Consider the following 27,121-nt stretch of genomic DNA (forward strand, 5'->3'; position numbering starts at 1 on the left):
GAGCCCCCCCTACGGTGCCCGCTTCATGACTCGTTCTGTTGTGGCATATTGTGTTTCTTTGTTGTACTGCGCCGGCAGAGAAGACAGAAGTTCCCAGTGCAATTTCAGACACTCAATTGTTATGGAGCGAGAGCCACACCTCCACCAACCCACTCTTCCGGACATGCAAAGAAAAAAAATAAAGATGCGGGTCCCTTTCCTCTAAGGCCTTCTTACTTTTCCATCCACATCACTGCATGTTGTCTGTTTTTGGGAAGATAATAGCTCCACATCGCTGGAAAGATGATAAGTCAGCTTTCCAAAATGGCTTATTCAGTATAATTCCCACCTTTGCTCATATGCCATAACATCAGCTGATCTGTCAAACTGGCTGTAGCAATTTTGGCAAAACCCACCACACACGCAAGCCCCAGCTCATATTTCTCTAACACTTACCTTTTGCTCATTAGCTCAAACGAAACAAGAGGGACGACGACAGCCCAAAACACAAGATCAGGGTAAGACTGCACTCAATGCTTAATTGTGCAAAACTGAGTTTATTAATTAATTAAGGCTTTTTTTTTTTTTGGAGACTTAACGATAAAAAGCTTCACGACTCCAGGAACAAGACTTTAATTAAATTGCAAGCATGAAGAAAATGAACTTCTACAGTGTGTTTAAGTAGTAAATATGTAAATGTCAGCATTTAACTATGTTTCTTCACCACTTTCCAACATGGAACATTATGAGTGGTTAAAAATACTAAAGTGAACAAGATAAAAACTAAATTAAGTTATTTGTAAAGTAAATGTATATATATATAAAAAAAGATGTTAGGTTTTAAAATTAAAGTTTATAATGTAACCCACAAAAACTTATTTAGCCACAGACTTTTCATCCATTATTTCAAAGGTTTCCATTGGGGGTTTGCTGAGGGTCTTGATGTCGTCTAACAGACTGGTTGGTGTGACGATATGAGAGGATCCTTTCAGGGGGAAAAAACATGAAAAAACATATAAAAACCATATTGAAACAATACACAGAAGAAAAGCCAAGCATGAGCACTGACACTCACCGATGATGACCTCGCAGGACTTGACCGCTTGCATCACCTCGTAGGCACAGCGCATCTCGGAATAGCCGATTCCCCCAATGATGAAGATGATGAGTCGGGAGCCGCTCCTTCGTTCGTCTTGGGCGTTGGGCTTATGCTTCTGACGGGCACTGTGAGTATGACCACCACCCTGAGAATCTTTCTCATGACCTCAAAGAACATGCAGTCTGGGGCTATCGACTTCTATCCAAAGCCACAAACGTGACCAACTCTTGCCATGAAGATGTCACATGACCGGTGGTGGTTTAATGGACTCGGCCCGTACCTCACGGCTCCGGATCCGTTCCAGGCTGCTGGACCCGTGCTCTGGTGGGGCCACTCTCTGGTATCCAGTTTTCTTTCTAAAACATCCTGCAGATCACAGTTCCAGTCAGTACACTCAAGACGTGAAAACCCCAGGTCAGCACTATAACTAGCCAGCAATAACCACAGACATTATTTAAGCTGAGGATGATAAATTAAATTTGTAAATGCTAAACCCAATCCCCGAGTTTCTCTGACTTACTTAGGAGTTCATGTAAATAAACTACACGGACCAGCACTGCTGTAATTTTACAAATTAGTGGAAAACACATTGTAGGAGTTTGAAGAAATAACTGAGTATAGTAACTGAGTGAAAGTGCTTAAAAGGCTGGAATTAGAACCTGTGGGGCTATCCTACTGGTGACTAACTGGGAGCATCGCAGTACACTGTATCCCGTCCTACTGGTGACTAACTGGGAGCATCGCAGTACACTGTATCCCGTCCTACTGGTGACTAACTGGGAGCATCGCAGTACACTGTATCCCGTCCTACTGGTGACTAACTGGGAGCATCGCAGTACACTGTATCCCGTCCTACTGGTGACTAACTGGGAGCATCGCAGTACACTGTATCCCGTCCTACTGGTGACTAACTGGGAGCATCGCAGTACACTGTATCCCGTCTTACTGGTGACTAACTGGGAGCATCGCAGTACACTGTATCCTGTCTTACTGGTGACTAACTGGGAGCATCGCAGTACACTGTATCCCGTCTTACTGGTGACTAACTGGGAGCATCGCAGTACACTGTATCCCGTCTTACTGGTGACTAACTGGGAGCATCGCAGTACACTGTATCCCGTCTTACTGGTGACTAACTGGGAGCATCGCAGTACACTGTATCCCATCTTACTGGTGACTAACTGGGAGCATCGCACGTAAACTGTATCCCGAAAAGCACAGGGAACTATCACCTAATCCAGGACTTTTCAAAAGGTGCCTTGACCCCAAATACATTTCATGACGACATTTGAAATACAAACACAATAGTTTCATAAAGGGAAAACTGATGCCAATCAAAGCACAACTATAGTTACATTTATCTGACGCCTTTATCCAAAGTGACTTACAGTAGAGGGAAGGGTTACAATCCACGTATCCTGCCTGTGTTTGAGCCGACGCCCTTGTGTTGTTAGCGCAACGCTCTACTTGCTGAGGTACAAAAGTGATGGTCAAAATGAGTACAAGGCTTTCCGGACACAAACTAGGGCATGTTAAAACCAGAAATGGTTTTGTTACGGACCGACATTTAAATCACGAACCACTCAAGGCTTAAACCTATTGATAATAATAATGATACTTTATTGATCCCTGTGGGGAAATTCTTTGGGGCACTCTGTAGGTGGCGGTAAGCTGGCTGCAAAGGACAGCCTCCCATAGCAGCGCTCAGGGAGCTGGGGGGGAGGGGGGGTTAAGGGCCTTGCTCAAGCACCAGCAGATGAGCTCGAAACGGCAACCTTCTCATCACAGATACAGAGGCTTATCCCACTAAGCTACACAATGCCCCCTCTTACTCTAACGTCACACCAGTCCATATTTAGCAGTCCATATTTAGCAGTCCATATTTTTTCTGACACCTCCCTTACATAATAAAAAAAAAAAAAACACTGCACAAACGTGACTGATGGAAAACAGGAAAAAATTGACCAATGCCATTAACTGCTGAGCTGACTCACCAAGACAGTTCTCACTACTGTTCCAGGCAATGCAATGAGCGGCTACATTACAGACCACTCAAGTCGCAGAACTTCAAATGGCAGAGAATGGCTTGGCCACAGGTAATTACATTAGCGCAGAAGAGGCAGCTCTCTGTGACAAAAGACCTTCCCATATTCCCCCCTTTGAATATGTAACTGCTGCAGGTTATGAAATGCTCAGATGAAGTGCGTAATGCGACACTTTCCTTTATTTTTGTGAATGACGATAACAAGGAGCAGCCAGGTGATTTCAAACGAGTTTCCTGCAGAAACTGGCCACACACACATCGGGCAACAACACCCCACCCCGTGTGGTTCACCTCCATCACGTCTTTAATGATGGGCGTCCATCGAGAGAGGGAATAGGTTTCTTCGGCACGTTCCCGTCGAGACGGCTTACGGACTGGGAAGGAAGCCGTCTGTAAATGGGTGGGGGCAAGGAACAAATTACAGGACAGTTGCACATTTTCAAATCACTCGCGCACATATCATGTGGCGATGATGTCACTTGACGGAAGAATATTTCACATTCAGTCATCATAGCTTAATTAGTTAATGACTGAGGAGTCTGTACTATAGATTCACAGTTTAAAAAAGTGCCTTTACAGGACAGGCCTCAGCTATTTGAAAATACATTCATTACTCACTCCCGGTGAGATTACTGGCACACCAAGCTCTTTCCAGTTCAAAATGAATTCACTTTCGTTTTCGATCTTGACGTGTTGAATCAGTTTGCTCAGGTTCTCTTCAGTTGTCCCTGCCATCATTAAACAAAACTACAGTCAAACCCACAACAATCATAATTTGACAGCTGGTGATGTACAAGTTAAACCTGGGCTATATGTGGTTAGGGAACAATATCAATGACTCAACATAACGCTATAGCTTTTATTTTTACTTCATTTTGTGACTGATATTTACCAAATAGTTTTTGAAGTTTCAATTTGAAAAATGGCTACATTGTAAAATCGCATACAAACCATTAAGGCTGAATATGTAAAGAAGCACAGCTCGGATCTTGTCATAGACTGAATGATTGTAGAGAAGCACAGGCAGAAGTGTCCTCATTGGGTCCTTGACCTTCTGACCTTCTGCGTCAGCTCCGAGAGCTAAATCCTGGGGAATGACGAACACATATCACCTGCAATATGCATTCTGCTATGTCAGTGTTCCCAGTCCGGTTCTCGGGACCCACAGACAGTCCACGTTTTTCTCCCTCCCGGCCCCCGGTAAAAATGTAGACTGTCTGACAGGGAACTGAAAGGGAGCAAAAATGTAGACTGTCTAGGCGTCCCCAAGGACCGGTTTGGGAAATACTACACTAAGCAAGCAGCACGCAAGTCTACCTTTGATCAATGGGCATTAATTTTAAGAAGGTGCATTAAAACACATGGAAGCTGACACTGCTCAGTGCAGCAAAATGTTTCAGAAAACAATAAACGAAGTCTCAAAGAAAACCGCAAATGGCACCTGTTCAGCTTTGCATAGCTTCTCCACGCTATCCTGAAATTGTTTCATGCAGTCCTCAGTTAAGTTCAGATGGACCACTTTCTGAAATGGACAGAAGAGAAACAGTCACTGGGGGCGGAGGAGTGCTCCCACGTTTCTTCAGATTGATAGTGGCAACGCTTCTTCTAAATGATGAATGAGCCAACAACATTCCTCATCCTCCACTAGGGAAGATGGCTAATCGTACAATGTCATCATCTTTATTTTCTTATTAGTGACTTTAGCTCTGGTGCTGTTAACTTTGAATACTGATACAGTTTCAATATTGCCTGGCAATATCGAACAAGACTGATACATCAAACCAATACTTTACTTTTTAATGAATATCGGCCGATATCTTGCCTTTTCCACAAAGCCATCAGCACCAATTTATATCAACCCAAGAACACAATGCAGTCGGAAGCATGGCTTCTGTTTGCAGTCCCTTGCATCTTTGCCTAATGCCAATGCTGTGAGGCAATCTAATCAAGCCTTCATTCATTCACCTTTATTTTACCAGGCAAAGCTTTAATAACAGTTTCTTATTTACAATGACAGCCTGGCAAGTGCCAGAAAGCAAAACAAAACAAAAATGGAAAATATAAATTTAAATAAATATAATAATAATAATGAATAAAAATAAAACCCATAACAGAATAAAAACAGAATTAAATTCATTAAAACGTCACACGAGGAAAATACCTGTGCAAGCTGCTTACGAAAAGAAGGCATTTTCTTCATCAGCTGGGACAGACCGCTTATTGTCAGCTAAAGAAAATAAATAAATATTTACATTTAAAAATAACAGCATAATTTAAATTAATAGCTAATTGTAATGTGCAGAACGGAAAAAAAAACAAACAAACATTTTTTGCATCTGATGGCTTCTTGCTTGCAGAGATTTCTTTTACCAGCTTAGGGATCTGTCTACAAAGAGATGCATAACATCAGTAAAAGTATCCTTACTGCTGTCATCTTTAGACAATGGAAATTTGAAGCAGTGGCAAATGGTTACTCTTGGGTTTGAAAGTTTTTTTTTTTTTATACTTACTCAGAAACCTGAGCAACGTGCATGTGACGAAGTTTCACCCACAGCTCGTCTTCCTCATTCAGTAAGGCCTCCTTCTCTGAGCCATCTTTCGTCTTGTATCTGGAGGCGTACAACAGAAGACCGTTTATGTCATGTTTTTGCGCGGGAAGCAAATACCACAATTCCAATATCCATGATATTTAATCTGGTAATAACCCAGTATTTATCTAAAACTCTCTGTATCAAAATACAATCAATATTTACAATGGGAAGACTTATGAAATTAACTTGCGTCACATTAATTCACCATTAAACACATCTAAAAATGCAAACTGGGAGCGGATTTATTCCTCAGGCGTTTTCCCACCGAAGTTCAGGAACCTGGTCGCTGGTTCTGAGATCATCTTGACCAGGAACTTCTGCAGTTCCTGGCCACTTTCATGTGCCACTTTCCCACCATACAACAGGAACTGTACCTTTTAGGCTAAATAGGCATGGGAAACGCAAAAAACTCATAGGTTAAACTTAACACATTTCATACCAAACTACTCTGCCACCCAAAACCAATGTTGGATGAACAAGTTATTTATTAGTTACGGGGGGCATCGATCATGCAGTCCAAAAGTATTGAACAAACTGCATCCTGTATTGCTTTAAAACGGGAGAGAGCATCATATGTACACGGCCAGAGGCATGTTTATAAATTCATTATTAAATCTGGCCAGCAGATCAATCTTGTTTTCCACAGAATAAAAAAAAAAAAAATATATATATATATAACTTTATTTCGCCAAATAAGTGCTGGCACCTCAGCACTGATGATATTAGACAAAACTATATTTGGAATCGATCAAATTTTCCAATGCAGAAACAGAGGTGCAAGCAAAAAAGGGATTCATTAATGCATCGAATGTAACTGACATACAAATATAATCCCATCTGCTTGCCTACTCTGGAGTAGGCACTAAAAAAATTCAGTGACTATCTCCAAGGAACTACAATCAGGGTGAGTTCCTGCAGTGGGAATGTGACAATTTCCCGGTTCCTCTGAAAGGTGAAAAAGGTATTTTCCTGAAAAAATGTTCCGGGTGGTAAAGTGCCTATTAAGCGGCCTGCCCAAGGGGTACTGTCATCGCTTTGCCAGTGAACTTAACCAGGATTGCTTCAGCTAACACATTCACTGTAATACGGTCAGTTAGTTTCTACGAATGAGAAAGTAAGACACAAGAAACAATGAATAAGCATCTAACTTGTAGATGTCGTTCTTGATGGGGATGAGGTCATAGGCCATGGCTTGGTAGGTAAGCTCATGCAGAACTGGGGTCGCTGGGTCAAACCCCCTCTCTACTATTAGCAGCTGAGCCTGTGTCTTTGCCTATAAAAACAACAACGCAGGAGACAAAATGTATTATTTACAACCAGTACTGCAAACTCTGAAAGACAAACTTCTGCTTTCAGAAAACTAAAGTCTTACCTTTTTTGTGGTATTTCCTTCGATCTCAAAGTGATGGGTAAGCTTCTGGTCAACAAGCTCTGCTAGTTTTTTAGCATGACCTAAACTTGACTCCCTAAAAACAGTAGCGGCACATAAAAAAATCAACACACATTACAGCTAATTACATAAATCCATCCATGTTCCATATAACCACTTGCCCTATAGGAGACGGCACAGAACACAAGGCAGGGGACACTCTGAATATGATACTGGCCCACTACAGGGAAGACACACATCTACACTAAGGGCAAATTAAAGGCACTACTTCATCTAAATGGTATGTGGGAATTGAATAAACAGCCCTGGAGAAGTCAGGCCTCAGTAGAATTCATTGAGCTATTGTACCTATTACATTAATTATTATTATATTACTGTCCACTATGGTGGACACATTGTTTTTTTATATATATATTAAATGCTTTTAGTTTGGAATTTTGCAGATTTCAGTGGAACTGGTAGTAATTATAACAATAATATTGGCATACCTGTAACGAATGCCAGGGTTCTCCTCCAAAGTCGCACAAAGCGTCACAATCTGGTCTGCTAATGTCTCCAGGGTCCTCTCTTTGTCCTTACTGTGAACACCGTAAATGCTTTTGAAGGCAGCGGCATTGTCGCAGGTGAATACCTAAAAACACAATGCCAGGAACTGACCAGTTGTTCTTTTCATAAAGTTGCAAGCACTTCAATGAGGAGAACTTAATGTCTGCTTTTTTAATAGCTGCTATGAAACCTTTGCTTCTTTTGCATAGTCAATGGCAGTTTGTTCATTTTAGATTTTCTCACTTATGCGACAGAGATGCTGAGTTTCCAAAACACAAAAAAACAGTGAATGTTTAGAAGAGCAGAAGCTACCTGAGACTCATGCGGCAGAAACGCCAAGTTTATCTCCTTGCAAACTCTAATGAACTTTCCACAATGCTGCTTCATTTTGAAGAACAGGGCATCATCACAATCTACGAAACAAGAAGAGCATATGGAATCATTCAACCATTCCGTAAGCTGAGCCTTTTTTTAAGTTCATTCTGCAAAACATATAGAATTCTTAACATTTCAAAATGAAAGGAGAAGCATTTAGGATGCAAACCGCTACAGTATCACTATGACAAGACATTCTAATGTGTACTAAACGTTTTTGAACCCCTAATTGGATCCCGAACAGGGTTGCAAAATTCTGGGAATTTTCCATTATTCCCATATATTCTCGGTAGTTCCCATGAAAAGTTTCCAACTTGGAATATTTCCAAAATTTCCCCAGCTTAACTTACCATGGAATGGGAAGTTTCTGGAAAGTTCCCAGAAATTTACCGCACCTTTGCAACACTAATCCTGAACCAACCAACTGCGATTTATACATGCAGTCACTGACAACATACTCACAGTCTGTAAAATAGACATATGCTGCTTTGTACTTGGGTTTCTTCTTAAAGTCATTGACGAGGGCTTCAACACACTGAAACAGTAAAGAATTTAAAAATGAGGAATCTGAGAATTTATGCAGTAAATCTAATAGGCTACATACTGAAGTTAAAATTGGTCTGTGCTATCTTACTACGATATCACATTGCAATATGTGAAATATCCACGAGTAATACTGAGATATTTTTATAAAATAAAACATGAGACAAAATTACCTGAAATAAACTATAGCGAAACATAACGTCTCTGCTAATATCGTGTGACAAATAAGTTGGTGTTGCTGCAAGTTGCATCAAGAGACTCAAAGCAGTGTTAATTAAAATCCAGCAAACCTCCTCTGTTGGTGAGATGAAGTAGATGGCTTTCATTTGAGGGACAGGCTCCCGTATCTTGAAAAGGTCTTCAACAACTGCAAATGACAATTTATGATCATTTACCACCAAAATCCCTCTCCAAACTTAATGGCAATCTTTAGGAGAAAACTGCTTTTGAAGACATTTTTTAAAAAGTCTTCTTAATTCAGTAATTTATTCGATTTATGCTATATACATCTGGTATTTTAAAAGAAATTGCAGATTTACATACTGGTAATCCCTTCTGACATCAAATCTGACATTTTGCAACATGATGACATCAGTTTCGTGGTAAAGTAATCCAGTATCAAGATCTACAAAAAAAGTGTTAAGTGTGAAACGTATATAATTATGCACATTTGTATACAAATCTCTAACATATATTGGGACATTTTAACATATTCAAATCAATTAAAAATGGGAAACTGTAAACAACAACAAAATGAAGTAATACAACACCATTCCATCTGTTATTGTTTGCAGGTGCATAGCTAGGTTTGAAAAATAGTGAGGTCCAGGACCAGAGCTGGGGGGTGAGTCTGGTCAATCACATTATTGATACCGTCCCCTTTAAAAGCTGTTTGTTTATTTTTTTATTAAGTAGTTACGTGAAAAGTTAGCTAGCCTAAATTTTATTCAGGTGAATATTCAGCTTCAAATTTTATTTTTAGCTCTTAAAAAATTACCAAGGTCCGGACCTCATTGACCTCATAGCTGGCTACGTTCCTGACTGATTGTCACATTCCACAAAGCAGGATTTTTTGGTTATCTGGGTTAAACTTAAGCTAGAACTCATGATTGTCCAATAACAGTTTAGGTAAGGAGCATTTCTATTGGACAATCATGACTTCTAGCCAAGTTAAACCCAGCTAACGGACAGATCCTGCTTCGTGGAACACCCCACTGTACCATACAAGAAACGTTTAGCATTTAAATGAGCCATACCTTCCACACCTCAGACTTCCTACAGTCTGTAATAATGGTGTCTTTGATTTCTGCAAAACAAATAGGGTGTGGTAAAAGTTATTGTTTCATAAATGACAGGGATCCACATATGCATGGGGTCGATAGGAGAGCTTAAAGACAGTATACCATAGCCAAAGATACTTTTAAAGCAAAACTTTTGTGAACGGCTAAGGATGCAATAAAATGCGAAAATAGTTTATTGCGTTTTCGGACGCATCTTGTGCAAATTATAAGAAAAACTATAACGTCTTTGTTTTAACAAAATCCAAAACCTGACCACGGTATATCTGAGATTTACGTAACGTAAATTGATAACCTATACTGCTCATTACTTTAAATCGGCCACAAATCAACAAATAACTAGACATCCCAACATCTTTACATGTACATCAACTGTGCCAGTTGTGCCTTTAATGTATGTGTAGCTGGAATAATTCACATTTGCTTTCTGTGCTTCCAGGGAAAGGCTCAGCCCTACTACCCTAGCAGTATATTTAAGCTAGCTGGCAAATAACGGAGCCCCAAACTAAATGTGCGACATTTATTTTAATCACTTCAGCGAGCACTGCCGTCGGCTGTCGGAAAGTTAGGTTTTCGCAATGGTGATAAAGACGGATGGAAAAACATCCTTAACAACAACGTCGCACGAAACACGCAACAGTCAGAGATTTCTGTCCACAACAACGTACAGCAGCCACTGGTGACTCCTTTGCTCCTAGGGCGTTTGAGCAACTTCCGCGTATGACATTGAATGCAAAATCAAACTCGTGAATAAACAGCCGCCTCGATCCCCTTTTGTGCCACACTAATCGATATATCTGAAGTACGACCACGTAGTTTTAATAATTGAGCACTGAGTTGAACTTACTTTGCCAAACTACTTTCTTTAGCCCGTACTCCGCTCGAGCTGCCATCTTGACACTCCGCGCGGGATCGCCCCAAACTCGGATTACGTCATCAGAGGCAGGGGGGGGAATCACGGCCGGCCTAAAGACGTTGTATTATATTTGCATATCGTCACATAAATTATGTTAATTATATATAAACATAAAAGCGCGCAGTTTGCCGTGAATGCAACATTGTGACAAACAAGTTCACCGCTTAAAAGGAGAAAAAATTACAGTTTAAAACAAACTAAAATCGATTGAAGCATTTAATGGTTTTTGTACTGTTCAAAGTTGTTTTGTACTATTTCATTGTTTTTGTACTGTTTCACGTGAAATGTGTAATGTACATATGTTTATAAAAACTGAAAAATGTATGAAAAAAATATGTGTCTTTCCCAACGGAAGGTATTTCACCTAATCTTGGAATGACCCAATTTCTTCATAAATAAAGCTGAGGTTTCCGCGATTTCGGACCATATTGAATTCCTGGAGTGAAGCGTTTCGCATAGCCATACTTTCTTTTCAATACCTGATAGGTTCCCACCCTTCCAGTTAGAGGGAGGGGTACGCCATAGGCAGAACAATAAAATTAGTCTGGTAAAAAGGTAGGAAAACGTAAAGTAAAGCCTCAAGCAGAATCTAATAAAAAAGAAGTATCCATCAGGGTGAAATAACGATTGCCCCAGAAACTGTGAACGCTGGAAGAATGGGACGGAAATATTTAAAATGTTTTACGTTTGTTTTACTAGCCTTGGGCTTCTCTACGGTAAGATTACATTTTAGCTGAACGTTACATGTAATTGTCCACTAATTTCCTTATCTGTATATTTGCCTGCGTGGGTTTCCAGAAACTGGCTATGCTAGCCTACATGATCTGAAAAATAAGCAGCATGAGTTTGTTTGTTTGTGCATGAGTTCATTTATAATAATTAGTGTTCTGTTATGTGATCGTGTGCCTGTAGGGAAAACCCTAACGATAGACGGTGTCTTTGTCCACGTTGTCTATAGACTTTAAAACCACAATCGTACTCGCTGTCAACCATATAAAATATGTACTTTGTGCTTCTTTTTCAGATTTGTGCGGCTCAAGATGGTAATTAGGCTATTATATTTAATTTATGGGGTTGCCCTATACCAGTTCTCCGATGATCAAGTAGTCTAGCCAGTATAACTTGTTACTTTGCCTTTTTAGATCAAATTCCAGATCAGAAATTATTAATACCCTTAAACTTAATATTATCTCCCACAGGTATTGCTTTGTCTATCTATACGGTAACATCAAAAAGTGTAACGGCACAATGGACTCCTCAATCAATCGCCAGTTCATACAAGATCACAGCAACACCAAAAAGTTCAGCAGAACCGCCCGTCTTCACCCTTTTCAGTGAAAATGTAATAATAGGTTCAGTGATTTCCCTTTCCCCCAACACTGTGTACATTGTACGAGTTGATGCTATGGATGACATGGGTCGTATCTTGACCAGTGCAGAAATCGAAGGAACCACTGGTAAGCGGGGATCTCAGATCGGTGCCCCTTTTAAATAGACAACAATCAATATCTGCAATTAATGCGAATGCTGAAGTTATTGCTGAACTTGTGTGCAGCCCCCGATGTTCCGGTTATCAATGAGGCGTACTCGGAACAAGGCGACAGCATCACCGTGGATTTCAGCCCGATGTTCGGGGCGAGCGCCTACATTGTGCGCCTGGAGTCTGAAGCCTTGGACTACTTCTCTGAAATCCAAGTGTCCGACACCCCAGCAACTTTAAGCAGTCTCCAGCCGTTCACTGAATACGCGGTCAGTGTCATGTCTGTCAACGCCGGAGGAAGAAGCCAACCGTCTCTGGTCAAGATCGTGAAGACAGGTACCAGGTGTCGTTTTAGGAACGTTTAATGAACGTTACGATTAAGATATGGAAACAGTGTCCAATTTTCCTGATGTTCCCAGAACATTATCCCACTAATACAATTACTATAGGCCTACTGCAGCTAAGAATAATAATTTAAGAACAAATAAAACACACGGTATGGCAGTGGAAAGCATTGCAGCTTCACTCTGGTAAAGTCGTGGGTTCGAGGGTGGGCAGCGCGTCGCAATATAGGCCTTTACAAAAAAATGCTTTTATTATAAAACAAAATGTTCAATATTAATTACGTTAAAAAGATGTTACGTTGCTGACATTGACAGAACCTTTGATAAAATGTTAAACGTGGAAATAACGTTCCATTAACGTTTTTGAAAAGACCTTTACAAAACGTTGGATAAAGTTCTGGGAATGTTCCCTGTTAGCTGGAATCCCCCATTAACAATATAATCTGAAACAGAATAACAAACGATTGCTGCTATAGCCGCGGCCAAAAGAAGTAATCTGATGAGTGTTTTATCTGCTTGGAACGCCTCCCAGCTTGATATTTCGCGATTACTGTTGAAAGTTTTGAGTAATTGTGTTGCATTAAGGTAAGTGTTAATTAACCGTAGTATAATGAACACGATATAACGTAGTGTTATACAATATGATGGTCTGCCTCCAGGGTCATATCTTTGGTAGAAACTGTATCTTTTGCAAAATGAACCCTGAGAACTAGACTGATACTTTTCCAAAAGGATAATGCAAAGTGAACCAAAAGTATGATCAGATTCCTTAAAGTGCTAAAAATGCTTCATTTTTAGCTGACTTGGCAAAGTTAGACATTCAGTTTACAATAATAAGAACATATCTTAACAACAACAGGTGTTTCAAAATACTCTGGACAGCAACTAGTGCTACGTGAATGTTTCAGAAGAAGAAAAGTGTGAACATTTTTATACTAGATTATTTATTCCAGATTATTACCAATTCACTAATTCAGCTCTTGGCTGACCACTGTAAAAAAAAGTTTTACTGTTTATTTTTACATGTTGAAATACCCAAAGTCAGGCTTCATCATCTGTCTCCTTTGTCTCTTCAGTGGTGGGCACCCTAGAGCTCAACACATCCTCTCCCACCAACAACAGCATTGTCTTAACCTGGGAAATGGTGGAACACGCAGTGTTGTACACACTGTCCCTTTCTGAGGAGGGGTCAAGCATTATGGTCCAGGTGAACACTACAAACACCACGATGACCTTCACGGATCTGGAACCTGGCACCACCTACTGTATCAGTGCCAATGCATGGGGCTCCGATCAGCTCCCGAGTGGTGATGCCTACGTCTGTCAGATTACACGTAAGGCCCAGGTTTTAGGTGTATTGATATATGTGACAAAATGGTAGCAGATTCCTTCCTACGTATGTACTAGATATGCCTAGAACATATTCTCATTTTGCGAGTTGATTTGAATTTCAATACTACACCAGAAGTTTTATTGTTACTTGGTTTGCTTATCTGCCCAGGTCCCCCCGTGCCAGAGTTTGTTTACATAATGCTGGCATCGGGACGCTCTGTGGGCGTGGCTGTCTACTGGGACAGCGTGCGTGGAGCAGAAAGCTACTTTGTCGTCAGCTCTACAGGCCAAAATTGCACTTCTTTCACCAATAGCTACTGTGTTATCTCGCCACTGCTCTGCGGGCACAACCATTCAATCACTGTCACCGCTGAGAACCAGGCTGGTCCAAGTTATCCCTCTAATCCAGAGGACTTCCTCACTTGTAAGTTCCCTAGACAAACTACAGTGGAAGCGACAAGCAATGTAACTTAATGTCCACCAATGGGGAATTCTTAACCACACCATGCAACCAACTGAGGATAATGAAATTATGATTCCTTGTAGCATGTCACAAAAGTAATACATGATTGCTACCACAATATGCTACATTTCTTATTGCAAGACCATTGAGTTGTCTATAAAAAATAACAATACTTACATGGTTCCTGTAGCAGCAAATCATCATAGAATGGGAAGATCCAATGATATTTCTTGCTGTGTGTTTTTGCCCAGTCCCATGTCCGCCAGATTCTCTCTGGGCAGAGGAACCAGTCTCTGAGAACTGCACTTTAATGTGGAATGAGGTGCTTTTTGTGGATTACTACACAGCATTTGTGAGGAGTGACAATGAAAACAAGGAGCTATGCAACACCACCAGCAATGCCTGCAGTTTCCGCTGCACATGTGGAACCACATTCTTCCTGACAGTCTTTGCATTTAACTTAGCTGGCGTCAGCCCACCAGGGCCAATAATCAACTACACCACCAGTAAGGCCATAACTTTGAGCTCCCATAACTGAAATCCCTTAAATCTCATATATTCCTATAAGTAAGCATGTCTACCTTAAACCATCTTTAACAACCACCTGTTGATAAGAAGCAATCTTATCTTATATGACCAGTATTTGCTTTGCAGCCTCTTCTATTCCTTAATTCAATTCAGACTGATTATAGTCGTCCCTTTTTACTCATTTATCGAAAGCGACTTACAATACAGGGATGGGTTACAATACAGGGATGGGTTACAATTTCTGTGGAAGCAGTGGACCTTGGGGTAACACTTTATTTAAGCTAATGTTTTTATTCATTTATAAACACATTCCTAACAAGAAATCTGTTCACAAAACATCATAAAAATGGCTATAAATATTGATTAATAGGCATGACACATTAGAGCCACGATGGAATTTTGAAGTTAATGTACATTACCTTGATAGTTTTGAATGCTTTAAGAAAATTCACTTAAATAACGATTTGAATTTATTTGTCCCCAGCACCTTGCTGTCCAGGTAACGTGTCTGTCTCCCTGATATCCACTGAGACCCTCAAAATCTCCTGGCCTCCCAGTCGTGGGGCTGACATTTACGAGACCAAGGCAGTCGGCGCATCTGATCTCATAAACTGTAATGACACAGCCCCCATTTGCGTGCTCTCTGACCTCAGCTGCAACACCGTATACAACGTCGTGGTCATGCCATGCAGTGAGATCCGGGGCTGCACCCATACTTGCACACCTTACTCTGCAGAGACCGGTAAATCTTTCAAATGATATTCATAGCCTTTTGCAGTTTAAGAAGTATCACCACTGCTGGTACATCAGTTGTCTATTCCTGATATTCATCCACTGCTTGTTTCAGCTCCTTGTTCCCCAGAGATCCTGAACATCATGCAAACCAACACGTCCTCCGTCAACATCTCTTGGAGTGTTAGCAACAACAATGCTAACTATATGGTGAATTTAGTGGGTCAGTCAGACTCCCGCTCCTGTCAATCAAGAGGATCATTTTGTGAAGTCTCTAACCTAACCTGTGGCTCCGTCTATGAAATCACTGCCTTTGCCAACACAAGCGTTGGACAGAGTTTACCCAGTTACTCTGTAAATTTGGAAACAGGTAGCTTATATGATATGGAAAGCTAATCATTACACATTGAAAAAGCTAGTGATGAAGTCTAACAACATGTACACTTTTTATGATTCCAGGACCCTGTTGTCCCCAGGGCTTGAGAGTAAAACAGGTAACCCGGGCCATGACAAATGTCACCTGGCCAGCAGCTACAGGAGCCCGGTCTTACATTGTGTCACTGAAGTCACCTAGGGGTGATGCCAAGTGCCACACTCTGAACCCACACTGTCTGATGGGATGCATCACCTGTGGGACAAACTACACCGTGTCACTGGACGTCATCAGTAGCACAGGGAAGAAGTCCGAGTGCACATACCATGGCTTCTCCTCTGGTAAATGTAGGGTGTTTATCAATATGCGTACTTCACCATTCCTGCGTTCTCGCATACCCGTTTGACATCATCTTACATTGCTGAAGTATACATGTAATTCCAATTCTCAAAAACAGAAGTTCAGAAGACGGTAAAAATCTCTGGATGTCGTTCTTGCCCCGGCCCCAAATATCAAGGATGCCTCTGTTGCATTCTCTATGAATGAGACCAATCCCATGATTCATTGGGTCCCAAGTTCATTCTTGGGAGGCAAGTTAGCAAGACCACTGTTTCCAAGAATGATAGTATGCTCTTCACGTTCTTGGTATTGATAAACACCCACAGTTTATATCTCTTATCAACGGGACGGTTCAGAGAAACTTTCAGCTGTTTCCTTCATGTTGCAGGTGATTGCTGTCCCTCCAGCATCAGGCTGTACAGCATGCCCAACAACACTATCCGTGTATACTGGCACTCTTTTGGAGGTCTCAGCAATTACACGGCTATCCTGGTTGGCATGAGCTCCAACTACAGTTGTAGGTCTTATCCAGGCAGAAACTCCTGCGATATAACCGGAACTGTATGCGGTGAGATGTACACTGTTGTAGTAGCCCCACTGTCACGAGATGGCGCCAAAGTCGAGTTCTGTCCCAGGAGGAGATATTCCGGTGAGTGCCAGATTTACTATCACCATATCGCTAAAACACATGACTGAGAAAACGAAGGAAGTTAGTCCTCATTCATAAAGCCTTTTGTTTTTCGCCTCTTCAAACATTGCATGCAGAACATTGAATTTGTTTCTAATATCTGTTCTTTGGCGTTTCAGTTTCCTGTTATTCAAGTGATATCGAAATGGGTAGGTACTTGTGAACTATCATATGGAACAGGGTCAGCGGCAAGAATTCGAATACCCGTTACCATGTGATAAACATTCAACAACACATCAATTCACTTATCTGATTTTGTTACTGTTTTGTTTTGTGCACTTAGTTGATTTTACTATTTTTTACTGTGTTTTCAGTAATGTCCTGGAGGAGGAGGAGAAGTGTGGATTAGCCGGTGACATGTACGTTATTTTGTAAAATATCTCATATTTTATATAACATTCTGGCTTTAGTAATTGCAAACGCCATTTCTTAATTTGGCATTTATTTAGTGTCTAAACCTTTGTCAGTCTGTAATTGTGTGTAAAAGAATGAAATCTTGCCAAATTGTCTTTTATAGTAATTAATTCCTCAATAAAAAGCTGTGAAACACCTACCAGGCTGAATATGCTACATTGGTTGTATAAACTAATTTTCCATAATTTATATTTGGCTTTAAAATATACAGTAAAAATATAGGTGGAAAACTGCAGTCAAACATCATACAAAGATGTGGAAACTTAAATTATAGTTTTAAAGTGCTGTTAATAACAAAAATGATTAAAAGGCATCTTGTAAATTGCACGTTAACAAAGGTACTATAGGTCCTACTCTTGTGTGACGATGTATCAGTGATTATATTAGTGAAGAGAAAAGGTTGATTGTCTCTCAGTTGCTCAAGTTACTTTTTGTTTTACAGCATACCTGCCAGACCAGCCACTGGGGAAAAGATTCTGTTTTGGAAATCCCTTTTGGAAATCCCTTTCATTTAACCATAATAACCGTGTAACCAGTTAACCATAATAACCTTCCCCTAAACGCAATATAAAAATAATATTTGAATTAATATTCTTGAAGTTATAAACTCTAAATTCAATCTTAGCAAATACAATAGACATTGATGATTGTGAGATATAGGTATCATTAAGGGACATGTTTGTCGCTGAAATATTTCTTTTGCTATATATTCATAAAATGTTCTAATGCGATGCTAGATAGTGACCCAAATGATCTATAAGAAGGACGAATTAAACGATTATTGTAACATTTCAATCTAAGCATAACATTTAAACTAGAATGTCCTACATATTATTCCTTCAAACAAAGACTGATACCCAATTAAGCCCCGTATGGGTCGTCCAGCATAAGATTAACAGTCGATTAATTACTATCTTTTTAGCTTTAGAATTGTGACAAATTGTGGCGCGAGTACCAGGCAATAATATGTCTGCAACAAAAAGTGCGAAAAAGCAGAAAAATTGACTTTACGGGCATGTGGTATTCCCTGTACCAACTCACAGATTGCCCACTATACTAACACACCACACGCTATTATTTACAACAATTAACACTGAACACTACACATAACATTAACGCATGGCACAATAACGACAGAATACATACTAACAACACAGAGCTATTTACATTATTTTCAGTTGGCATTAATCCAGCATGCCGCGTTGCCCGATGGGTAGCCTCAGCACCGCATGTTACATCCCCTTTTGGATGATACGTAAGAAAGTGTGACGATTATCTCAGCTAAGCAGGCCTACGTATATGACCATCTATATCTATGAAGGATGTATTTCTGTGTCGAATGTGTCTTGAAATAAAATGAATTCTTTGCATCATAATATTGTTGGGAAGAAATTATTAATCTATACAAATAATTAAAGAATGTCAAATGTACTTTATGACGGTTTAGCTTTAATAATATAGGTTTCTAGATCTTTAAAAACCAAAACTGGAACAGAAGGCCAGTCAGTTTTGTAATGCTTTGTGTTGTGTCTGTGTGTTGGTTTCCACTCTAAGCACCAGCTGAAAGAAAATCAGACAAGTTTTTATTATTGATATCCATACATCAATGCTTTTGGATATCTTGATATCTTTGCTATAGATGTACTTTTCGTGAACCTTTCTTAAATACTGACTTCAGGAAAATATTGTCCAAAGACTTACATAACATTATTATTACAACATAATTATGTTTTATTATTAAAACATAATAATACAAGAGAAATATAAAAAACATTATTAGTTGTGTATTTAATGTAGATTTTTTTTTTTAAATGTCGCGCGCACACATATATACTGCAGAGCCATCCAATAATACCCTGCGCCGTTTAAAATGCAACATTTAACAACTGAAGATCCATTTCTAAATAAATCACAAAACATTTTCTCTGTATTTGTTATGTTTTATGACAATTAAGTCATCTACATACACAGACAAAATATTTTTGTGAACCCACAACCGGTTTATTTTGCAATATTGTGAAGTTGATTTCAAACCTCCTGAAAACCAGCGAGGTGTCTTTCAATGACCTTTTTAAGCTTTAAACATTCCCGTCATTGTGTCAAATTCCTCCAAACCTGTACAGAATATATGGTTTGGAAGATTGGTGATTCTTATAATATCAATTATTTCAAAATAATATATTGCTTGAACGCCAAGAGAAACATTGAGTAAATAATAAATACAATTTCCACAGTAAAAATAAAGCCAAAATAACAAATAAACTGTTAGGCTACCTGCGCATGTCACCGCAAAAATGTTTTAAATAAATTTCAAAATATTTTTTCTTAAATTCATTTATAAAGCATATTCATCTCTCATGTTCATTTTAGATCCCATTCGATAAAAAAAACTTAAACTAAACATATTGTAATTTAGAATTGAGCCAATCAAATCAAAACGTAGGACTGAAATTGCGGTTTTGGATTCCCATACTAGGATAAGAGGGTACAAGGTGTATGGAATATGCACTGTTGTGTTTTAAGCAAATAAATTATGTTCGTTTCAATAATAGAGTAGAAGAATAAAGCAAACAAATTATGGTCGCTTCAATAGTATAGTAGAAGAGTAAAGCAAATAAATTATGTTCGCTTCCAAAATACGTATTAATACACCCAATCACCGCTCTTGTTTATGACATGCTCCCTTCCACCTGGATTATACGCTTCTGATTATCAATCACCAATGCGTCAGAAAGGACCTGCGCGCGGTTATCACCTCTGTTCAGCCGTATGATTTCCCACAGGAATTTATAGTGCTTATAGAAATACTTCCTCCTGGGTCTCCATTTCGTTTCATTCAACTTCTGTAATCTGACGCTATAAATACTAAAAATGCAATTATTTTCTCTTATGTCAGGCTGCAACAAAAATATTTTTTTAATATGTCACAGATTATGTTGTACATTATAAGTGTCAGTCATGAGTTAGCAGTACTTAGCAAGTAAAGCTTCAAACGTATAACTTACAAAATGTTGAGGACTAGCGTCAGACCGTGGCCAGCTTGAAGCATTTAGAGAGTTAACGGTGTTACTTTACACAAGGTCAGCTGCTTTTCGCGTTACAATGAAAACCTTTCGCTTTTTTAACCTTCCCGTATCACCAGTGAGCCTGGAGGCATTAGGAGTTTACCCGTATTTATTTCGACCTAACTTTTTGGTTTCCACCCAGAGTACCACCTGAACACTTTCTGAATCGCGACACATTTTTATTACTGGCATTCATGTATCAGCCATTTGAGATATCTTGATTTTTGCTAGAGATGGAATTCCTGGGAACCTCTCTTTTAATACTGGCTTCACTGCTTCAGGTAAATATTGTTCAACATTATAAAAATATAATAATAACAACAAAAACAGAAAAGATGTGTTATGTATTTTAACCTATCTTCGTTTTATTTCCAGATTCAGTATATACAGGCACAAGGTATTGTTTTTTTCAGTTCACTATTTTTAGGAAAATGTAAAAGTTAATCTACTGACGTTTAAACGTGTCTGATAGACTAAGATCACTTTATAGCCATATATAATAAAATGTGTGTATAGATAGGCCTACATACATATAGGCTACATAATGCAGAAGTATTATATGTATAATAGTAATCTGTAATAGGCCTATATATCTAATAATAACTGCAGAAATTGTATTGTTTTAAAATGCAACAAAGTAATTTAATGGTCTGTTTATAGACGAATTGCGTTTTTGTTTTTTTAACTTTTTTTAGATTGTTCAATCACATCGATAACATCTCCATCAGCGACATCCCTGAATGTGAAATGGAAAAGATACAATTCAGCAACGAATTATTTTGTGGACGTGCGGACAAACGGGGCCATCTCCACCCCTGTTGTAGTAACGGTGGCGCCGACCAGCACCGAACGGCTGGTACAGGGGCTGAGACCGGGTACCCTTTACTCAGTGACTTTGAAAGTCTTTCATTTCTACAGTGTCCTGTGCTCTTCGTCGCCACAAACAGCCATAACAGGTAAATTTAAATTGTGACACAGCAAAGCTACTGTTTCATATTTTTTCATGTACTTCATACCCATATAATTTGTAATAAGTCTTAGCATATATATATAAATATACACACAAACACACGTACGGTACATCATTGGGTTTTTTTCCTCAATATTCAGTCCCCACGGCTTCTGAGATGACTTCTTGCAAATCGCTAACAAGTACCACAATCACTAGCATCTGGACTGCTGTGCCGTCAGCAAGGTTATATTACCTGATACTGGAAAACACAGGAAGCCATATATTTCTTAACAACTCATTTACGAGTGTAAGCGGATCAGTGGACAACCTTCAGCCAGCAACACTTTACAACTGCTCGGTGTACGCCTTAAACGCCGGGGGCTTGGGGGCACGCAGCACGGTGAAAGCTGTAACCACATGTAAGTACCCTGTTTCCTCCAAAAAATGAAGTAGTTTATGCACATTTTGAATAGATATATATATCATTAATATATGACTACATGTATGGCAACCAAATCTCTGACAATTAAAGTCCCAGAAGCAGTTCTGCCAAAGTATCATTAAATCTAAAGAAAAATGTATCACTTATGGGATGTTTACAAAGCATTCTATTGTCCTATTATATCTCATCCTAATATACTGTTTGACAACTGTTATTTGTCTACCCTTAGTGACACAGCCACCAACAGGCATCACTGCCCAGTCGATCAATTCCAGCACGACCCGGGTCGGCTGGCTTAGGGTGAACAAGGTGCTGACCTACCGAGTAACGGTGTGGGACCCAGACAATCCGAGTATCCCTCTGATGGTCCTTAACGCCACCACTAACTCCATAGACATCAAGAATCTGCCCCCGTGCTCTGTGTTCACAATTGGGGTATCATCTATCAACGAATTTTCGGAGGTTGGAGAGCCCGCTAACACCACTTTCAGAAGAACTGGTAAGTAATGTCACCGGTTGACGTTGAAGGCCATGTCATTAGTTTGACAATGTGTTACAAACGTTAAATGGCTAAGTTCAAACAAGAGTGATTTATTTTGTATACACCTTTGATTTGAAAAGCAAATGTAGAGACGTTTACCACAGACCTATGGTTAAAATGAACACTTTAAGGTACAGTATAAACACTAGATGTGTGTTTCAAAAAGGCATCTTCTACTGCTAATTAGGTGAAAACAGCAGTGCTTTTTCCTTTCAGACATGCCTTCAGTGACATCCATTTCAGTGGACTACAGATGTGCAAGTAGGACCGTGTTGGTGACGTGGGGGCTGGTGTCGGGGGCCAAATCATATAGGGCCTCAATCACCAGCCCAGGCGATCTGCCCCTGAACTGCACCTCGCAATTCGGAAGCTGTGAGATCTCAGAACTGGCCTGTGGGAAGATGTATAGGGCTTATGTCACGACTGTGTCAGGCAGCTGCGAGAGCACTTCCCAAACATCCACCTCCTTTGAGACAGGTGTGGCTGCTTTTTCACATAGCCTTCTAGTCATCCAATCCTCAAAATGACCTTCCTATGGCCTTTCCCATTATGCTTTCTGTGTAATTTCTACCGCACGCTACCTTTTACACCCATGTATTGACATACACGATTTTCAAAGAACATGGAAAATGTCCAAGCTGAGCTTATAGTTTATAGAGAACAGTGGCCACCATAAAGCTTGTCTTAGGAATCAGAAAGGTATGCTTGAAAGATGACAAACACTGCAGAAAAACCAACCCTTTAACTTCTTTTTCAGTGCCCTGCCCGCCCGTGGACCTGGTGCTCTTCCGCGAATGCTCTAGCAACACGATTGTGTTCTCTTGGTCGGCAACGAATAACACAGCCCACTATGTAGCCACATCAGTGGACTCCACGGGCTATTCGACAGAGTGTATAACCACTGACACCTCCTGCTTCTTCACCACAATTATCTGCAGTGAAATGTACGAGTTCACCGTGTATTCCTATACCGGGCAGTGTAACAGTGAACTTAGCCTGCCAGTAAACATCCAGGCAGGTAAGACTGTCCTCCGTATATAACGATGTACTTTATGAAGCAGACATAATGTTTTATGAGTAATTCAGGCACAAAAATAGTATGGTGCAAACAAACCGTATGGTTTAAATGATACTAGTGCTTCTCAAATGCATCATTAATGATCCAATATTGCGTCTGTTCATCAGCCTCCTTCTTTTGAGCTCAGCTCTCGACTCCATGCCATCTCTGATCGCAGCTGTCGACTCTCTTTCCACCTCACTCTGAATGAAACACCACGAAGTAGATTGTTGTTGTTTATGTCTGTAATATTTTTGCATTATGTATACTCATATAGCGAATAAAAATTGAAAACTGACAAAATTCATTACCTTTGAAGGATGTGGCTCTATGATACATGAAAAATGCAGTAAACACTTTGCAGTTAAACTTTTAACATGATTCTTGGCTGCCTCTCAGCCCCCTGCGAGCCGACGAATCTGATGGCTGTCGCCGATTGCCATTCCAACACACTGATCGCCACGTGGGACGAGGCTCCGGGTGCCTTGTTCTACACAGTGGAAGCCATCGGCAACTTTGGGGACTACTATAGCTGCAACACGTCCACGACCAGCTGCCCCTTGGAGGACGTGCTATGTGGGCAGAGCCTGAGTGTCTGGATCATCGCCTCTGACCATGACTGCACCACCAATCGAGTGCTGGGGGACACGGCCGAGACAAGTACGCCAGTGCTAGCCGCCGAGGGTGGAGCTGACACCCCACCTGCTGGCTTTCATCCCATCTCACCTCTTAATTAATTAAAGATGTTATCGGAACAGTGGGTTGCCTGTCCCCCTGTCATGGATGCTTCAGAACATGGAGCTGCGACTGTTTCCATTGGCACATATGCGTTTACATCTGTCTGTACCTAATTCTATTTCAGTGCCTTGCCTGCCCCAAAACATATCTCTAGAGGATGACTGCAGCTCCGACTCCATCTTGCTGGAGTGGGATTACTCCGCCGGTGCTGTGTCATACACTGCGTCGGCCACGCATGCGGACGGTACCGAGAGCAGCTGCAACAGCATGGGCACTGGCTGCAGGGTGCAGGGGCTACGCTGCGGGGAGACATACTTTGTCTCTCTCCTTGTCGCCAACCTTAAGTGCAACATCACAGAGAACCTGCAGACGATGGTGAATACAGGTAACCCCCCACCACCACCACCACTACCTGTTCTCCACAAGTGTCGTTCCCAGGAGTTCCGACTGGGATGGTTTTTTTTCCCTTCTTCATTAAATCTTGAGTGAAATCACTGCTGACAGTTGATCTCACTCTGCTGTTTCTTACAGCGCCATGTCCGCCATACCAAGTGAATGCTTCCCTGGACTGCTCTGGGAACCGTGCCCTTATCTCATGGTGGAACACCCAGAAGAATGGCTCTCACACAGTCACAATCAAGGATCAAAATGCAGGGCAGTTCAACTGTAGTTCCACTACTGATAGGTGCATCATCCCTGACCTTCAGTGTGGGCAAATGTACACAGTCAGTGTCACCTACTACAACGGCAGATGTTACAGCTTGCCTTCCAGGGCTGTCCAGATGAATTCCGGTACTACTTACATTCTACTTACGAACTTCATTTTAGTGTTTTCCGCCGGTAGATGTGTCATTAAGATAGTACCCGATACCTTGATATATTCTAGGTGTTAAAAAAGTATTGTGGTGAACAAAAAGTAACCAGCAATCAAAATAAATTGCAATCAGCACTGCTGGCTACATTGCAGAGTAGACCCTTTCTTTCAGCCAAAAATAGTCTCAAGAATTACCTGGTTATATTAACATAAGGTGAATAATATACTCACTAGCCACTTTATTAAGAACACCTGAGCACCTACTTGTTCATGTAAATATCTAAACAGCCAATAACGTGGAGAAATCCAGGCATTTAGTGACTTCTCGTCGGGCAGTCAGAGGGTGAAGCAATACTTGGAGTCTAAGGACAAAGTCAGTAAGGAAATGTTGGACTTCTAAGTAAATCGAGAAGATCCCGTGCCTGCCAGATGCACTGAAGTCGAGAGGCAAGATTCCTGATTACAGCTGGTAAGGGGCGCGGCCCCAGATAAGATCCATTGGTGAATTAAGGCTGAGGTAGGATGTGGCTTTCCGGAGCAAGTGGGCTTTGCAGATGGGAATTCCCTGGGGGATGTAGTTGGTGGGCTTCATACGTAATATCAACTAGGCTGCTCTGCATTGGTGTAAGAAAAAAAACAACAATGTTAATGGTCTGAGTTGGACAGAACCCCTGTTGAGTATTGATATGGTATGTCCACAGCGCCCTGTGTGCCCACTAATGTGACTGCAGTGCGAAACTGCCAGCAGAGCTCAGTCATGCTGAGCTGGGCAGCCAGCCAAGGAGCCAGAAATTATACTGCCACTGCCCTGAGCAACAGTGGACACAGGGTGGACTGCATCTCTAACAGCACAACCTGCAACATTACCGGCCTGCGCTGCAGTCAGAACTACAGCGTGAGAGTGACGGCTGTGGATAAAAGCTGCAGCAGCCTTTCAAGCCAGGCAGTCACAGTATTGGCAGGTAGGAGTGAGGGCCTGGTACTATAGGGCGTGGCGAGGGGTACGAAGGGGCTGTGGGAAAACAGTTGTCCTACTGTGACCATATACTCTTCCCCCACAGCACCATGTTCTCCTACTAACTTGAGAGGTTCAATTGACTGCTCATCCAACACAGCCTTGATCACGTGGAATATAAGCACAAATAGTTTGATGTATAATGTGCAAGCAGTGGGGAGGGCTGGAGACAGAGTGAACTGCAATAACACTGCCCCTAGCTGCCAACTAAGCGGCCTCCTCTGTGGTCAGAATTACAACTTCACTGTATCAGCCAGTGACACCAGCTGTCAAAGTCCAAACAGCACATCATTCACCCTGAAAACTGGTAAGATGACCTGAGTCTCCTTTATCCTGATGCTGCCATGAGTGCATGAGATGTGCTTCAACACAGTGAAGTTCAGTTACATTAAATCTCTGAAGATATGCAGACAGCCCTTGTCCATTGATATTGTATACTGTAGTATAATCATGTGTCTTCTTCATCGTAGGTCCATGTACCCCCTCGAACGTCCAGAACCGCCTTGACTGTGGCAGCAACAACCTAACAGTAAGCTGGGATCCAAACCTAGATCTCCTGAACTACAGCGTGAGCGTCAGATCAGCAGATGGCACTGTGCAATTCTGTAGCACCTGGAATACCAGTTGCACCATCGGCAGTTTGATCTGCGGCCAGAATTACACCTTCAATGTCACGGCCTCCAGTAATGACTGCCGCAGCCCTCCAAGCGTGACACAAACCGCACGCACTGGTGAGTTGACTCTCAGCTAAGGTATGCCCTACCACTTTTGCATTGTGGTCCTGATGTGAGCAGTCACACTTTTTTCCCGTAGTGCCATGTGTTCCTCAGCTTGTCCAAGGGAACGTGGATTGTGCATCGAACACACTGCTGGTGTCCTGGATCAGCAGTCGTGGTGCTAGGACCTATGCTGCCAGGATTCTGGGCTCGAATGGCTACTCCAATTCATGTACCACAGCCAACCTCTCCTGCTCCTTCAGCCAGCTGCAGTGCTCCCAGCAGTATAACATCAGTGTGCTCGCCC

The 27,121-nt window shown here is 41.0% G+C and overlaps 2 protein-coding genes across 4 annotated transcripts in view; one reads left to right on the plus strand and one right to left on the minus strand.

The window, feature by feature from the left end:
* Positions 1–516: 516 nt before the first annotated feature.
* LOC111841046 (syntaxin-binding protein 3) overlaps positions 517–27,121 on the minus strand; it is a 63,991-nt gene continuing 37,386 nt past the window's right edge. For 2 of the 3 annotated variants that reach the window (XM_023806516.2, XM_023806517.2), the window contains exons 2-19: positions 9,824–9,873; positions 9,111–9,192; positions 8,858–8,934; positions 8,487–8,559; positions 7,962–8,062; positions 7,592–7,734; positions 7,086–7,179; positions 6,862–6,986; positions 5,633–5,731; positions 5,448–5,508; positions 5,284–5,349; positions 4,564–4,644; positions 4,074–4,209; positions 3,741–3,850; positions 3,414–3,512; positions 1,359–1,444; positions 1,055–1,203; positions 517–964 (exon numbers count right to left, since the gene is read on the minus strand). In XM_023806516.2, coding sequence (XP_023662284.1) covers positions 855–964; positions 1,055–1,203; positions 1,359–1,444; positions 3,414–3,512; positions 3,741–3,850; positions 4,074–4,209; positions 4,564–4,644; positions 5,284–5,349; positions 5,448–5,508; positions 5,633–5,731; positions 6,862–6,986; positions 7,086–7,179; positions 7,592–7,734; positions 7,962–8,062; positions 8,487–8,559; positions 8,858–8,934; positions 9,111–9,192; positions 9,824–9,873 — 1,742 coding nt within the window. In that variant the 3' untranslated portion in view covers positions 517–854. Of the gene's footprint in view, positions 965–1,054; positions 1,204–1,358; positions 1,445–3,413; positions 3,513–3,740; positions 3,851–4,073; positions 4,210–4,563; positions 4,645–5,283; positions 5,350–5,447; positions 5,509–5,632; positions 5,732–6,861; positions 6,987–7,085; positions 7,180–7,591; positions 7,735–7,961; positions 8,063–8,486; positions 8,560–8,857; positions 8,935–9,110; positions 9,193–9,823; positions 9,874–10,712; positions 10,832–27,121 lie in introns of those variants that run through there. The other variant, XM_023806515.2, reaches the window with a different exon arrangement.
* Positions 11,337–18,836, plus strand: LOC111841050 (fibronectin type III domain-containing protein 7-like). Its single transcript, XM_023806523.2, has 14 exons — positions 11,337–11,497; positions 11,806–11,824; positions 11,981–12,238; positions 12,337–12,597; positions 13,682–13,939; positions 14,107–14,361; positions 14,652–14,906; positions 15,413–15,670; positions 15,776–16,030; positions 16,120–16,374; positions 16,761–17,021; positions 17,180–17,209; positions 17,375–17,419; positions 17,917–18,836. Exons 1-13 carry the CDS (start codon positions 11,438–11,440, stop codon positions 17,407–17,409), a joined length of 2,460 nt encoding a protein of 819 aa, XP_023662291.1. The 5' UTR covers positions 11,337–11,437; the 3' UTR covers positions 17,410–17,419; positions 17,917–18,836.

This window comes from Paramormyrops kingsleyae, chromosome 21 (assembly GCF_048594095.1).
Source record: "Paramormyrops kingsleyae isolate MSU_618 chromosome 21, PKINGS_0.4, whole genome shotgun sequence".
Classification (NCBI taxonomy): domain Eukaryota; kingdom Metazoa; phylum Chordata; class Actinopteri; order Osteoglossiformes; family Mormyridae; genus Paramormyrops; species Paramormyrops kingsleyae.